General features: G+C 41.5%; 1 protein-coding gene across 1 annotated transcript in view; it reads right to left on the bottom strand.

The window, feature by feature from the left end:
- Window positions 1–7,457: 7,457 nt before the first annotated feature.
- The window catches only part of KDR (kinase insert domain receptor), a 44,699-nt gene continuing 36,688 nt past the window's right edge, over window positions 7,458–15,468 (bottom strand). The window contains exons 28-30 of the mRNA XM_081812366.1: window positions 11,493–11,592; window positions 10,897–10,982; window positions 7,458–9,135 (exon numbers count right to left, since the gene is read on the bottom strand). Of these exons, the coding sequence (XP_081668492.1) occupies window positions 8,913–9,135; window positions 10,897–10,982; window positions 11,493–11,592 (409 nt within the window). The 3' untranslated portion in view covers window positions 7,458–8,912. The remainder of the gene's footprint in view (window positions 9,136–10,896; window positions 10,983–11,492; window positions 11,593–15,468) is intronic.

The raw sequence follows: 15,468 nt of genomic DNA, 5'->3' as shown, positions 1-15,468 counted from the left end.
ATCCTTACAGTAAGCTTATGAGATACACAGTGTTATCTCTATTTTATGAATGAAGAAACTAAGACTGTATTACTCGAGAGCGCAGCTTCTTGATCTCTGATGCGCTGCGCTGAAATGGAAGTTGGAGGTCACCTTGTTCAACTGGTGTTCTGATTCCTTAACTCCTTACAACTGCTTAACCCCTCTCCAACAACCCTATAGCACAGAACACTCTCTACTTACTCCAAGGAAGGGAGAATCCATGAGGCACAGAGGAAAGGGCATGTGATTGGGAATCAGATAACACAGGGTCTGCTACTCTCATGGTTTCTGTCCACTGACTGAATTTTTCCTTTGGGAAGACAAAAGAAAGTCAGAGTACTTTCCATGGAAGCCCCTTCATATATTAAAAGAGAGCCCTTGCATATTCCTTCAATCTTTTCCAGTCTGTTTCCAGTTTCCCAACCATTCTTTATGTAAGATTATCCTGGTAACCTTCCTCTGGGTACGCTACCACTTGTCAAGTTACCCTTAAATGTGGTTACAAGAATGGAGAGTCAGAATCCAAGTGGGTCTGACCAGCGTGGAGACAGTAAAACAATTCCCTCCATTGGTATCTACATGTTTACCTAGTTACACAGCTTAAAATTTTCCTCACCTCTTTGGAAACCCCAACATACCCTGAAAACACAGTCAACAAAAACCCCTACATTTTCTTTGCCCCTGCTGGTGCCTAGCAGAGCAAACCAAAATGTCAAAAATCAATTTGGAGAGAGCCAGTTGCCTGAAATTCTATTCACCAAATGACTGATTTAGTGAACCTACTATTGTCAGGCACTGTCGTAGGCATTGGACATAAACCAGTGAACCAAAGAGACAAAAATGTCTGTCCTGATGGAGCTAACATCCTTAATATAATGGAATTGTGCCAGCCACTTTTGAGTGCTTCTGGTTCCTTTGAATGTCATTTCAACAATGCCTCAACTGGCATATAAGCCTAAATTTGGCATTTCTAGCAACTGGAAAGAAAAATTCATCATTTCATATTGATGTGATTATCTTGGATCCCTTCACAGAATTTTCATATTAATGGCAATATATAATATAATCTTATGCTGAATTGATGAATATGAATGAATCCTTGAAAACAATTAAATGTACAATACAAATTGTTGTAAACTTTATAAATAATGCTTAAAGATTTGCATTTATTGGTAAATTTAACTTGATGAGTTAATCATTGGGCAAACTGACTTTTAGCAAATTGGTCATTGTCCAACTGATTTTGGCAAACTGACACTTATTAACCAGTTTAAAGCTGTTGACCAGCCACTGTGCCCCATCCCAAAATTGTGCAGAAAAATCAAATTGATTTATTTGACTCGGCATTTGAATTCTGACCAGTGAGGTCTTTCTGAATCCAGACTCTATCACATTACAGTCTTCCCAGGCATATGTCAACCAGCAATTTGTTCCTCATGCTATGAGAGTCCTTATGCAAGTTTTAAAATCTAAAGCACAATGTAGACCATTAAGTTCCATTGGAACTCCATCCAGTTTGTCAATGGTAAATTAAAAATCTTTGAGAAATGTCATTCAACAAGTTTTAAATCTAACTTACCTATCACCAGCATCATCATAAGAATATAATAATGACCAACCTTTATTGAATGCCTTCCACCTATCAGGTAGTATGGTAGGTGCTTTGCACACGTATCTCTTTTAATTCTCATCCAGATGAGGAAAGCAAGACTAAAGAGGTTAAGTAACTCACCCAAGACCATACAGCTAGTAAATAACACACTATCTTTCCTCTGGTGGTTAGATGTTTATTGCAACACTAAGCTTTTATGTTTAGTCATTGTCTAGTGGATTTATCTTATAGATAAAGCTGCCTGAAAGATGGAAATATTGGAGCCAACACATATTAACTAAGACACTTAAAGGTACCAGGCCACCTTAATATGTACCTTTCATTTGGTTAGTTGATTTATCAGAGGATGAGTCAGCTCACTGCCTTCCAGCAAGACAGAAGATTCCATCCTGGTTCCTATCTCAAGTATGAATATGTGCCTAAAGTGTAAGTAGACTGGATTTAATCCTGGCACCACTTTTCCTGCTGGGGCTTCACATCTTAACTGCTGATCTTCAACTGTGACATGGTGGCAATGGCACCTAACACAAGCGTCCATGGCAAGAATTCAATGACATGATATCTGAGGAATGCATAGCTCAGTGCCTGGCATATGGTAGATGATCAAGGTTAGTCCTCTGCTCTTCCAGCTGCTCAGGTCTGAGTGATGGCAGAGCTACTTGAAACATCTATCACCACGAAATAGAGCAACAGAGTGAAAGTTAAATCCATAATATATATTTATCTAAAAATTCTATTCTGTCATGATTAAACTTGCTCTAAGATACATGTCATCCAAAATTAATGCCCACTGGTACTTAAAGGTTACATTACTAACTAATTCCGTAAGATCTGACTCAGGAATGGTTGCTGGCATGACATCCTCGTGTCTTGCTCTTCAAAGAAGCAAAAGCTCTCCTTGGGTACAAACAACTTCAAGAATAAAAGGTGGGCAGAACACTGAAATTCACTGATGAATAAGGGTGATAAGAGAAGAATGGGGATTTTTTTCTTTCTTCATGACAGATCCTCAAGGCAATTTGCCAACCATACTACACAGGAGAGAGGGGGGAAAGGCACAACAACATACCATGATCTATTCACAATGACTGAATAAAAGAAAGTTCACTTCTATTGACATCAAGCACAGGCTATTTAAAAGATTCTCAGTGTAATTTACACAGGAGTACACTTTGATCTGTGAAACAGATGTACTTATGAAATGTTGCATGGTACCTGATAATATTTTGAAATACCCAAAAAGAAGTCATTACATAAAATAATCCCTACTGAAGAATTCCTAATAAAACTAATAATAATGATGGAATTTATTCTTTCTGTACTTTGGATTTTCATCCTCTGGAAAAGTTTAAAATGTAGAACAGGGGCGCCTGGGTGGCTCAGTTGGTTAAGCGACTGCCTTCAGCTCAGGTCATGATCCTGGAGTCCCGGGATCGAGTCTCATATTGGGCTCCCTGCTCAGCGGGGGGTCTGCTTCTCTCTCTGCCCTCTTCCCTCTCGTGCTGTCTCTCATTCTCTCTCTCTCAAATAAATAAATAAAATCTTTAAAAAAAAAAAAAGAATTTAAAAAAATGTAGAACAGTAGTATAAAGGACAACACAATGTTACTTACAATAAAACCAAAGGTTCCCTCTGTGTTGGCATACCATGCCTGCCAACTGGGAATTCTGGAGCACTATCAGAATCTCATCTTGCTTTACGAGCCAAATGCAAAATTTGCAACATGAGGTGAACCAGACGAATATAAGCCTAATTTCATCAACCCTCTGTGAGATGGCTTCTTACCTGGTTTTTCTAATGAGCACCCTGACTCTAAAGTCAGGTTAAGTCCCCCCATGGTGAAATCTGTGGGTTTTTGAACTCAGATCTTTGTTCAAGAATGACTGAATATACAATGAGCCAATAATGGGAACTATGAATCAATTTAAGGTGAGATCATAAGGATATACAGAGAGTTCTGGAATAAGATTGGAGTTCCTCCTCTCTATGGTTCTGTTGATAACTCTTAACCCGTGTGGCTAACGGAATAGTTAGGACCACTGCCTGCTAAGGTGACCAGCACATCATAAATGCCTACCAAACACTCGTTGAAACCATCAGTGAGGATCTTTTTGTGAATCCTAGTCTGGCTTGCCACCTGGTCTACCTTGTGATGCCTACCTCTTTCTTCAAGGTCCTTATTATTCATTACATGAATTAATATTAATAAACTTTTAAAAAGAGTATCTGGCACATTGTAAGTTTTTTATAAGTACAGTCAAATATAAACAAATAAATAAAATATTACTTGCTTTAAAAGTTGTAGTAGTAAGGGCTGAACCTTGGTACCTGAGTTCTGTGGAAGGCCTTGCTTTTCTCCAACACATGCTTTAGGATATTGTCTGCCAGTTTTCTTGTCCATGAGGGGGATGAAGGTGAGATGTTGTTGCTCACCTTATATCTAGCCTGAATTCCCTACTTTGCCTCTGGGTTTTCATTTCCATTCATGTTCTCTCTGTGGCAATGAATGGAATGTTTTCAATCCCCTTCATCAGGATAAGGCATTTCAGCCTAAGAGATGCCCTGTGCATAGTGGCAGGTAATAGTAGCTCAGAGGGCACTTGATGAGTCATTTCATGCCCCACATCCTGTGAGCTGCACTCGGGCTCAGTCAGGCAGTGAGAGTCCCTTTAACACTGAAGAACCCAACCCACGTTCCTAAAGTTATTCTCCCTAAATGTCACTTCCTGAAGAAGGGAGAGGACAAACACAGCAAAGAATAGAAAATACTGGAGCAAAGTCCAGTTTTGTTATTCCCTGCCCTTTTTCTACTGCAATATATCCAAAAGTGGAGCTTCAAACAAGTAAGGTATGAGGGTACGCTGTCACTGCTATTGGTAAGTACGTTTGTTATTGGTAAGCATACTGATCATAGGTTTTAAGTCCTTGGAATAAACCAGTGAAGCTGAAATAAAAAATTAAACCACAGATTTTCATTCTTTTATTTCTAAACAAAAACACTGGAGTGAAACTACTGAATTTAATGTTTTTACAGGTGTCAAGATGATACATATAGGTCGTACATAGTGTTGTAAAGAAAATAAAATCCAGGGTGTCATTTGATTCTTCTCACTAACATTTGCTTGATATCAATCACAGTTTACTGTTAATAGTTGCCTTACCCATAGTCTTCATTAGACTTTTTTTTTTTTTTTTTCAGAGCCCTTATCTCTGAGCAGACCTCAGCTGGGGCTGGTATGTTCTACTATTTTAGCTCCAGAGCTTCAGGCCAACTTGGCTGTTGAATTTCTCTCTGGGTTGTTCGTCCTAGATTCCTCACTTCTCTCCATTCTCATCAAAATCAGAGTAAATAACTTTATTTTACCTTTTTAATTTCTTTATCACCTAGGAGCATTCTGTAATTTATCCCCCCAAAAATGGACTTCAAACTGCTTTCAGGGCACCTGAGTAGCTTAGTCGGTTAAGCGTCTGACTCTTGATCTCAGCTCAGGTCTTGATCTCAGGGTTGTGAGTTCGAATCCCGCATTGGGCTCCACACTGGGTATGGAGCCTGCTTTAAAAAAAAAAAAAAAAAAAAAAAAAAAACTGCTTTCAAGAAGACTGCCCAGATTTTCCCTTAGACGTAAGTGAAAATTTGGGCAGATTAGATTAGAACAGATTAGAGCCCCCTGTACCTGAGAAAGCACAGACATGGTATGCACTGCCCCCACAGGGAAAGAGAATGCAAATGTGCAAAGGTGTATATGAAAAGCCAGTCTCTGAAAGGCTTTAGCCTCCGGAGTTTGCCTACATTTTATCATCTTAGAGGTTAATATGTGAGTGAGAGGTAGAAAGAAAGACATGGTAGGGGGAAATAGAAAAATAGGGTTAACTACAAAGTTGTGGGTTTGAAATTTTTTACTTTTCTACTTTTCTTTCATTGAAGAGGACAAATGAATGTGTCTTGGTAGGAAAACTTAGTGGGGTAATGAGTTTAAATCCCCCACAGCTCTCTCTGTCCCGTGATGATGGAGGAGAAAGGCTGCAGTGGGTGGGGCCGAAGGGTGCAAGGCAGAGGAAGGTTAGTGGAAAGAGAAATGGAAGGTGAAGGGCCAGAGGAGTTTGAAAGGAGGCAGAAGGACAAAGCAAGTAAAGGGAGAGAATGAGGGAGGCCAGGAGCCAAGGGGTGGGGGTGGCCGCACCTAAAATACACCAAATGTCTCCAATTAAAGCTCTGAAAATAAGACTATGCAGGAAGCACTTTCAAAAGCCACAAAGTTCTCTTCAATTCAAGGGCAAATGAAGAGAGAAAAGTAGCTAAGAACGAGGAGCACGGAAGACAGAAGACAGAGGAAGGAGAGAGCCAAACCTCACCTCCTAATCATTCTGCCTGAGGTGCTAAAAGCATTTCTTTATGAAGTGTGAAGTTTCAGCTGAATGCAAATTCCCAGCATTGGAGACAGTGTCAGGGGCCGCTTATTAGAAACAAAATCTCTTTTTCCTAAACTGAAGAAAATTCTGTTTTTCTATGAGGGCGTCTCTATCTTGAACCACCTAGACTCTTCTTTCATTCATTTACTGGATGCCACCATCATAACAGGAAAAGACAAGGCCAGCCTGACAGATAGTGTGACAACGTCTGTCAGAGACCCTAACCCACTAATCCTGGCCAAGAGCCCACATCTGTAAGTGCTGCCCCAGGAATCACACATGCCCATGGCTACCCTCTTCTCCATCATAAAATTGTACAGAATGTCTCAGTGAGATGATAGGGTTTGAAAATGGCACAATGCATATTTCCCCAACCACGGAGGCAAAGAGGTATATTTCATCAAGAGTACTGCTGTGATCGACAACTAGTTGAAAAAAAAAACCGGATTCCTGCCTCACTCTATATGCATTTAAGTGTAGCAGAAGAAGAACATTTAGAACTTATTTTAGAACTGAGAAGACCTTCTCCACTAAGATTTAAAAACCCAGAAGCCATCAAAAATGATAGGTACATTTGAGGGGTACTGGGGTGGCTTGGTTGAGCGTCCGACTCTTGATTTTGGCTCAGGTCATGATGTTGGGGTTGTGACGGATCAAACCCCATTTCGGGCTCCGCACTCAGCACGGAGATTCTCTCTCCCTCTCCTTTTGCCCCTCTCCCCCACTCACGAGCTCTAAAAATAAATAAATAAAATCTTTTAAAAAAATGATAGGTATATTTGACTGTATAAATATTGCAACACTTGTGTAAAAAAATACCACAAAGAGTAGGGCCACTCATGGGTGCCAGTGATTTTTAGTAATCACTGAATTCGGGTAAAAGTAATCACTCAAAATGGCTGACATTGCAAGTATAGAGTTATCATTGAGAACTGCAAGTACGCTCCGGACTTCCCTGCGGTGCCTGGGTCTGGCCACCTGTCTGGGGATCTCTCACCCTCTGATTTTCATGGTTGGCAATGGTAACAGGCACAAATACTGGTAGAGTACTTCTATGTCTCAGTCCATAGTTTAAGAATCTTAAAAGTGCACAGAATATAACGAGAGTTCACATGTGTATGAATTATTTGTGTAACAAAAAAAAAAGGAAGGGGAGAAGCAACTACACCTCAAACCAGAAGTACTTCCCCTCGAAACAGTCGTGGTAATATTATACCATTGTATTTTGTTTTTTTTACTAAGCCTACATGTACTGGTTTAAAAAGTATAAACTACTTTATGAAAATATCCTTTATAAGAAGAATAAGGAAACAATTAAAAATGAAAAACCATGTAGCAATTATGTCTGATTGCCCCTTCTCCATCTTAGGAGAGAAATGATAAGAACAGAAATGCAACCTTGCAAAGGGACTCGTTTAAGTTTTTCAATTTTTTTTTAATAAAATGGCGTCAATTGCTGAAAGCATTATGGCCTTTGTTATGCTACATAATACTGGTATAAAATGTGAATAGTACAAAGTTCATCATATATAATATAAGGTTTTAATATATTACATTTGTTTCTACATAAACAGACTATAAATATATGTGCCATAGCATGTTTTACAGTCATGGTTCCCAGCATCTCACACTATGGTACCAAACGAAAAATACATTTTCTTTTTTAAAAAGGAAAGAACAAGGGCAGAAACCAGTAGAAATAGCTTGATGTGTTAAAAGTCTAAATAATACAATAGATGTTGTTAAAACTTTGGCTATATAATTTTGAAATCTGGCTAATAGTCATTCAGAGAGTGAACAAACCAAATCAGCTCTTACTAGAGTATAGAGGCCAAATTACTAAAATACTGTCTGATTGGGGTGAAAAGAGGGTGAAGGTTCAGGGAGGGGAGAAGGAACAAAGGAGTCAAATCCTTCCTGAAGCTTTGACACCACAGCTTGATACGGAACCTACTGCATTCAGGCTCAGACATAGATCACATCAGGACAGATAAGGGGGTATTCATCCAGAAGAAACCAGAAGCTGGTTTATATAGTCAGAACTCTTCGACACGACAGGGAGCCTCCGTCTGAGTGTCCTTTCTTTATGGGGTTCTGAATAAAGGATCGGCCTGGGAGACTAAGAGCCAGAGCTGCAGCATTTCCTTCCTGGGGCTTGGCCAGGAGACACGTAAGAGTCCGGAAGGAACTCTCATTAGGTGTCGGAAACAGCCCAAGGAGCTCTCCTTTAGCCCAACTGGGAAGAGCACGCAACCTTTTAAAACCAGTAACCTCATCTGAAGCCTTTACATTTCCTAACAGACCCCATGCCCACCTCCACGGGAGCCAACACAATGCATCTGCAGGCTCCAGGATGCTCTCAAAGCAAGCCAACCTCTTCCTTTCTGTCAATCCAAACCCCACACATAAGACTTGGCTCAGGACCCATATCCCAAACAAAGCTTAGATGGACTCAGCCCTAAAGGTCTTTCCCGTCTTCAACCCCTAAAGCACTTGCATTGCCTGGTTTATCTTCTGGTTTTACAGAGAGGTGTCAACTCCCCAGATGCTGCCACGGCGTGGAGGATGCAGCCATTTCTTGAACTTCTTTTGTCATAACCCATAGGGAGCCCCACAATAAGGGGCATCATACATGCTTTCTAAATGCATAAACAGAAGGTCAACACCGGGACAAAACACAAACACATTCTTGAGACACAAACATCTTCTCAGGAAATGCCTACGGGACTGGCTCCCTGCAGTCTGAGGTCCTTTTTTTGAAATGAAAATCAAATGTGGCTACTTCCTAGTGATGGAAAGAACAACACTTGAAAATCTGAGCAGCACCTCTCATGTGATTTCCAGGAGTGGGGGACGTGGGTGCCTCCTTTTAAACAGGAGGGGAGCTCAATGTGGGCCCAGAGTCAGGCTGGAGCATCTGGGCTGCACTGCCAACTTGCGGTCCAATCTCCACCAGCTTTAACAGTTCGGCCTCCTCGCTGGAGTACACAGTCGTGTCCGTGTCATCCGAGTGATACCCAGACTGGTAGCCACTCGTTTGGTTAGAGCCTTCGGATGCCACAGACTCCTTGCTTTTGCTGGGCATCAGTCCACTGTGGAAGAAATGGCAACCAAATGAGTTGGTGGAGAGAAAGAAGTTCTTTCCCCTCTTACCCTAACCCTGTTCCCGACCCCGTGTGGGCTGTAATCTCCCTGGAGACACCAGCCCCTATCTCTCCCACTTGTTAATCAACGTATCAGGTTTACTCAGACGATGTCTATTTTCAGGTACTAGCATGAGCTAGTGGTTTCAGATAAGTCCTCTTATTCAGGTCCAAGTCTTTCAAGCCTGTGATGAGATGAAAGGCAGTTCTCCTGAGTTATGTAAAGGCTCCAACCAACGGAGCATTTTTATGGCGTTGAAGATTGACAGGTTTGTATACAATGATACGGGGCTGTGACGATGTGAAAGGAAATTGGGATGTCCTTAGAGTCCACTTCTGCTTTCCTCCCAGTGTTGATTAGGGATTACAAGGCATCTGTACGGTGGTAATAAAGTTCTTGAGCAACTTTAAACTTGAATAAGTCGAAGCGTGTGTATGCCATCAAGCCAGAGTGTCAAAAACTGCTTTTTACTCATCAAAACCACATTCTTTGGAAGGACTGAGGACCTGGATCACTCAGCAGCAACTAGAAAATGTTTTCAGTGTTTCAGTGGAATCATGACAGACCATAATCATGTCAAAGCCTAAAAGTGTAGGCTGTGTTGATCTAAAAGCTTCAGGATTTACATTTTCTCAAGCCATTCTGAGGTGTGGGTTTTCCCCCCTGAATGCGTGTTTTACCAAATTATTTGTGTTAAAAACTACAAAAAGGATCTCATTACCTCTGTGTCCATATGTGGTTTAAAAGTTATTTCAAATGACTAGAAGTGCAATTTTTCTTTCAATCCAACAAATGAGTTGAGTGTCTCAAACAATAGCATGGTACCTGGCACGTAGCCCCGGCTGAACAAATATATTTTAAATCAATGAATGAAACATATAATTGACTCTAACAATTTCTCACTTTGGACCTAAAGCAAACAGTAAAATTGCACAATGGCTCGTTTTAATTTTCTTTTTCTTTACAGGAACATCCCTTAATAACCCATGGGTGTTCCCATTTTATACAACAGTTAGATTATAAGTACATCAAAGTCTTCTCAATTCTCACCTAGAGTGAGTTCACTAGCAAATAAATAACTGCTCACTATCTCACTATTTTTATAGAGATTTTCATTTATATGTTAGGTTAAAAGCAGGTACATCTATTCAAAACAACTACAAATTCCTACAGAACCACATGGGGGAAATCATATTCAAAACCAAATTTAGTATTTTTCCCACAATTAAGCCAATAATAATAATAAGCCAAATAATTCAGCCAGTAATATTTAAGTATCTCAAACAAATAGATATTGGTTTATTTATGCATCATACTTCTAAAGACAGATGTGCTCATTTATGTACAGGTTTGAAAATTCTTCAGAGTCCACAAAGATTTTAATCATCTCAATTTGAGGGATTACATCCAATGAACTTTGTTATTTAGCCAGTACCATACAAACCACTGACCATATAAACATAAAAATTCCCGGGTATTCATAAATTCTCATTAAAACTGACCAAATTCCCTAATTAATTTCAGATTCTTTTTCAGATGTGCCATATAATTTATTTGTTTGATTAGTTTCAGTTATTTATTAATTCAGTTGATGTGAATTTGCCTAAGCAACAGACACAAAAAGGGAAAACTGCATCTACATTGAAAGTCCTAAGTTCCTTCCAAAAATTCCTGTTGAGATTTGTCTTTTCTCTTTGGCTGAGCCTTACCTAAAAGATGGCGCTAATTTGGTTCTGTCTTCCAAGGTTTTCAGCTCTTCTGATGCAAGGACCATACCACTGTCCGTCTGGTTGTCCTTTTTAAGAAATAAGGAGATGGCACTGTTGATTGAGTGTGCACACTGACCAACTATTCAATTAAATTGATTTCTTAACCCATCTATCCGACAATATGCTCCAGTATTCCACGGAGGGAGGTAAAGATGGCATAGCCAGAAATTGTACCAGCTACAAGAAGAAACAACTGCTTCCTAGTAGTAAACTCAGGCCTGGAAGAAAAGTATTTAGGAAGAAGCAGCTGAGGAGACCTGTTGCCATCCCTCTTTTCACAGTGATACTATTTACACTTGAGTGGAATTGGGCATGAAGCTAGACTATCTGGAACCTTGGACCAGGGGCTGTCTTTATGGAAAATCCAGCGGCGGGGGGGGAGGGGAAGGGACTGATCAGTTCCATCTCCATAATGACCCCATGACACATACCTTTATAATGAGGCTCCAAGACTCTAATGCTTAGGCTAATATTTATCTAGCTAATGTTTCATCCTTTGTGTTATTTTTAAGACTATTTTTAAGAGATGTACTTACATCTGGGATTACTTTTACTTCTGGTTCTTCCAACGGGATATCTTCAAATGTTTTTACACTCACGGGCCGGCTCTTTCGCTTACTGTTCTGCAGATACTGGCTGCAAAAGAACCAATATTTATATTTGGGGGGTGGTATATTTGGCTGCAGAGACCAAAAGTGATACCTAAGTTCATTATCTTTCAACCACAAGTTTAATAGCAACCTTCAAAACATCCTTTGGAAAAGGAAAAACAAATCAAAACAAAAATCTTTCTCTGCTAGCACAGAGTGAAGGCTCCATTTCCTGTGAGGGCCTATTTAAAAGTATAATCTAAGTGAGGGGCCTCGATTAGCTCCTGTTCTTTTGAATCTTACTTCTGAGGGCCGGGGCTGGACTAAAGACAACAACAGCAAACTAAGTTATCAGCCGCCTTCTGCATGGTTTCCTGATTGCCTGAGATTCCTCCCCTGGGCTCTTGACATATTACAGAGCATTGAACATCTTTCTGGCCACCTCCAGAAAAGTTTTTCTAGATAATGCCCTCAGAGCAACCATTCAGTGAAAGATGGGCAGAGGAAGCACCTGGGGATCTCACTGGATCTCACCTGGGTTCTGTAAAAGACACTGAACTCGGCAGGATCTGGAGACAACCTCCTCCTTCTGCATGTAATAGAGGCTAAGGGTGTGTGTGTTGGGCGGGGAGGGGGGCGGCGCGCTGAGTCTCACAATCCCCTATGTTCAGCCCACAGAATTGCTGCTCTTGGGAAAAGGCAGTGGTTCAAGAGTCATGAGATGTTTCATCTATTTCAAAGTCTACCACTGACTACAAACTTGGGAAAGTCATGAATATTTCTATGCTTCTGTTGTCCTGTCTTTAAAATGTGTTGGCAATAGCTTTCCCTCCCTCACTCACAGAGCTATGTGGAGGATGAATGAGGTGGGTGGCAAGTGTTCTTAGAACGAATGATTCTCTATCAGCCAAAGCTTGTTTTCCTCCTTTGAATTCCAAAGGGTACCATTTTCCTTCAGGAGTTCAAAGAATAGGACTTGTCAGACAACATATCACCTGTTTCCTGGGGGCACTCCTTCCCTGCCATGTGGCTTTGGCTGAGTCTGATTCTGTTAAAAGCACCAACAGCCCAAGTGGAAAGAAGGGAAGTCCTTTTCACAGCAAGGGACAGCAAATTCACTCTCCACGCTTATCCCAGCATACTGCCCCCAATAGGCAGGCTTCTGGACATGTTACATATTCCTGCGTTTTCTATGACCAAGTGGAGTGAAGACACACTTGAGCCAGAGGAGAAAGGAAATCGAGTCTCCTTCCCCTGGAACCAGGAGGCTGGTTCCTCTCCTTACAGAGAGGAGAGAACGAGGTTCACCGGTGACATCCTCCCTCAGGAATCTCCACAAGAAAGAGGACATGATATATAAGGAGACAGAGAAAAACCCACTTCTCCTGAGTCCAGTCCCTAATGGTACTACAGTTAATCATTCATTGATTCACTCACTCACTCAGGAACCCTTTCCTGAGACTCCACCCCATGCCAAGCACTGTGCTAAATGTTCCTCAACTGCTCTCTCATGGCATCTTCATAAATGGTATCTGTGAGGGGTGGGTGCTATTATCCCAACTTCAGAAGAGGAACTTGTCCAAAATCACAGAACTAGACTATCTGGGTTATGAGCAGCCACTGAAGGATTTGAAGCATGAGATGGACAAAGTCAGATGAACCCTTTAGAAAGATGGCTCTGGTAGAGGAAGGTGAAAACAGGCAGTGAGGCCAATTAGGGGGCTCTTTTCCATGTCTCTAGAAGAAAGAAGGGCAGCCTGCCCAAGAGAAGTGATGCCCCACAGAGTGTGCAGAAGTAGATCGATTCCAGAGATATGTGGCATATAGAATCAACTAGAGGGGGTGAGCTTGGGCAATAATACAGCTGCCTCAGAAAAAAACAGTTGAGGAAGCTAAGACTTAAGGAGGAAATGGCTAGGACTGTGATTCGAAATTGGCCTTCAGATTTAAAGCCCATTGTTTTGCTTTGTTTTGCTACCCTACTCCACACTGACTCCCTTGGAAAAGTATCAGGAAGGAAAACGTAGAAGAGAACAATGGATATGATAGTTCAAGTCTTTATGAAGGACCTACTATGTGCACAACACTGCTCTCTCCCACACAGGCACTGACCGTGTGGTGGGACCAGTGCGGGGGAGAAGACGGACAAAAAAGGTGGAGAAAGGACAGTGTCACTTCAAGCATTCTGATATCACAGCCAAATTCAGGAACATCTAGCCAGGAGGCTGTCCCAGACATCAATCCGCAAGGAGCACTTAATCATCACCAGCAATTAACCAAAATGAAGAAAAATGATATGTGCCAAAACCTTTCTCTGGGAGAGAAAAGAAATCTTTGATAAGCTGCTTGGAGTGGGAGGTGAAACTCCCCGGGGGCAAATGATGGAGCAACCACAGATGGTCCCCAAACTGCCCTCAAAGAAAGATGAGTCCAATTAATATGTGTTTTCTTGCAGAAAGCATGCAAACTTGGGGCCAGAGCTGATCCACAGGGGAAATTAGAGACAAAGCAAAGTCTAGACACTAGTGGTCCATCCTGTTCACCCTTCCCCCACACACCTCTCGGCCTCTTTGCTAAATAAATGTTGAAGAAATATTTTTCAGTAATTTAAAGGGGCAACAAATCATGAGGTTGGTACCCACAGTGATGTCTCTGTCCAGCTCTATTTATAATGCGATGAGATTGAAAACTATAAAGACGAAGCAAATGAGAAAGCCTCCTCAGCTTTTCTACCTGACTGGAAATGGGAAAAAGAATAGAACAAGTCTGCTGAAAAGTACCCCAGCCTCATCTCTGGTCTCCCCAGGGAAGCAGAACCAAACGAGAGCCTCAAAACCAGGTGTGCCATGTGCAGATGTCTCAACGCTGCGCTTCTTTTAACCCAGATGATTAAAATGTGACTGCAGAGTCTTGTTTTGATAAAAGGAAAAAGGGTGGGGCGCCTGGGTGGCTCAGTTGGTTAAGCGACTGCCTTCAGCTCAGGTCATGATCCTGGAGTCCCAGGATCGAGTCCCACATCAGGCTCCCTGCTCAGCAGGGAGTCTGCTTCTCCCTCTGACCCTCCTCCCTCTCATGCTCTCTGTCTCTCATTCTCTCTCTCGCAAATAAATAAAATCTTAAAAAAAAAAAAAAAGAAGAAGAGAAAAGGGTGGCAGAGGTGAAGAGGGGGTGCAGACAAAAGATTCCGATTTCCATTTTATTTTTCAAATTATGGCTGGATAAAAGAGAAACTGGACTGGAAAGACCAATTCGAAAATCACAGACAGAAAATAGGAGCCAGGCCTATGTTCAGAGTGTGGTATCACATTTGTCCATGCTTCTGGGGATAAATGTTAGCAGCCCTGATTTAGATCCAGCATCGCATTTGGCACTTCCATTACACAAACATGACTTGATCGACTCTCAGCACCATATGCAAAGCGTCCAAGCAAGCCAAGAGGCTGCCGCTTGGGTCCTCACTCCACCTGGTCACACAAAACCCAAGGAACAGAGTTCATGATCAAATGGCTTTCTGGTAAAGAAGGCAGTGCTGTTGTAGGAATAATTACCACACCAGAAGGCCAGCCGAGCTTGAACTAGAGGTTTTTAAACATGAGAGTGGCACTTTTGGCTTCCAGTTCATTCACCTTTCTCTTTGAGGGTCCCTCTTTGCTGGGGCAGAAAACAGGACATAGAGAGAGAGATCGGAGAAACTGGATTCATCCTAGGGATGTGATTTTAAGCAGCTTGCTTAGTAGCTATCACATATCGAGGGCTCCCTAAGTGCCCGGCACATAGAAATATGTTATACCATGCAATTCTCAAAAGAATCATTTTTGAACACCAGTGTCTTCACCTGGGTCAGGATGAAGATGTGTGCCAGGTCACTAAGAGGGAGACTTAGTGGCCCAGCCAGTTCTATCTGACTCTAAAATCTGGATCT

Source organism: Leptonychotes weddellii, chromosome 2 (assembly GCF_054177405.1).
Source record: "Leptonychotes weddellii isolate Sample4059 chromosome 2, ASM5417740v2, whole genome shotgun sequence".
Taxonomy (NCBI): domain Eukaryota; kingdom Metazoa; phylum Chordata; class Mammalia; order Carnivora; family Phocidae; genus Leptonychotes; species Leptonychotes weddellii.
Note: the sequence above shows the minus strand (reverse complement) of the source record. Positions and strands in the feature narration are given on the sequence as shown.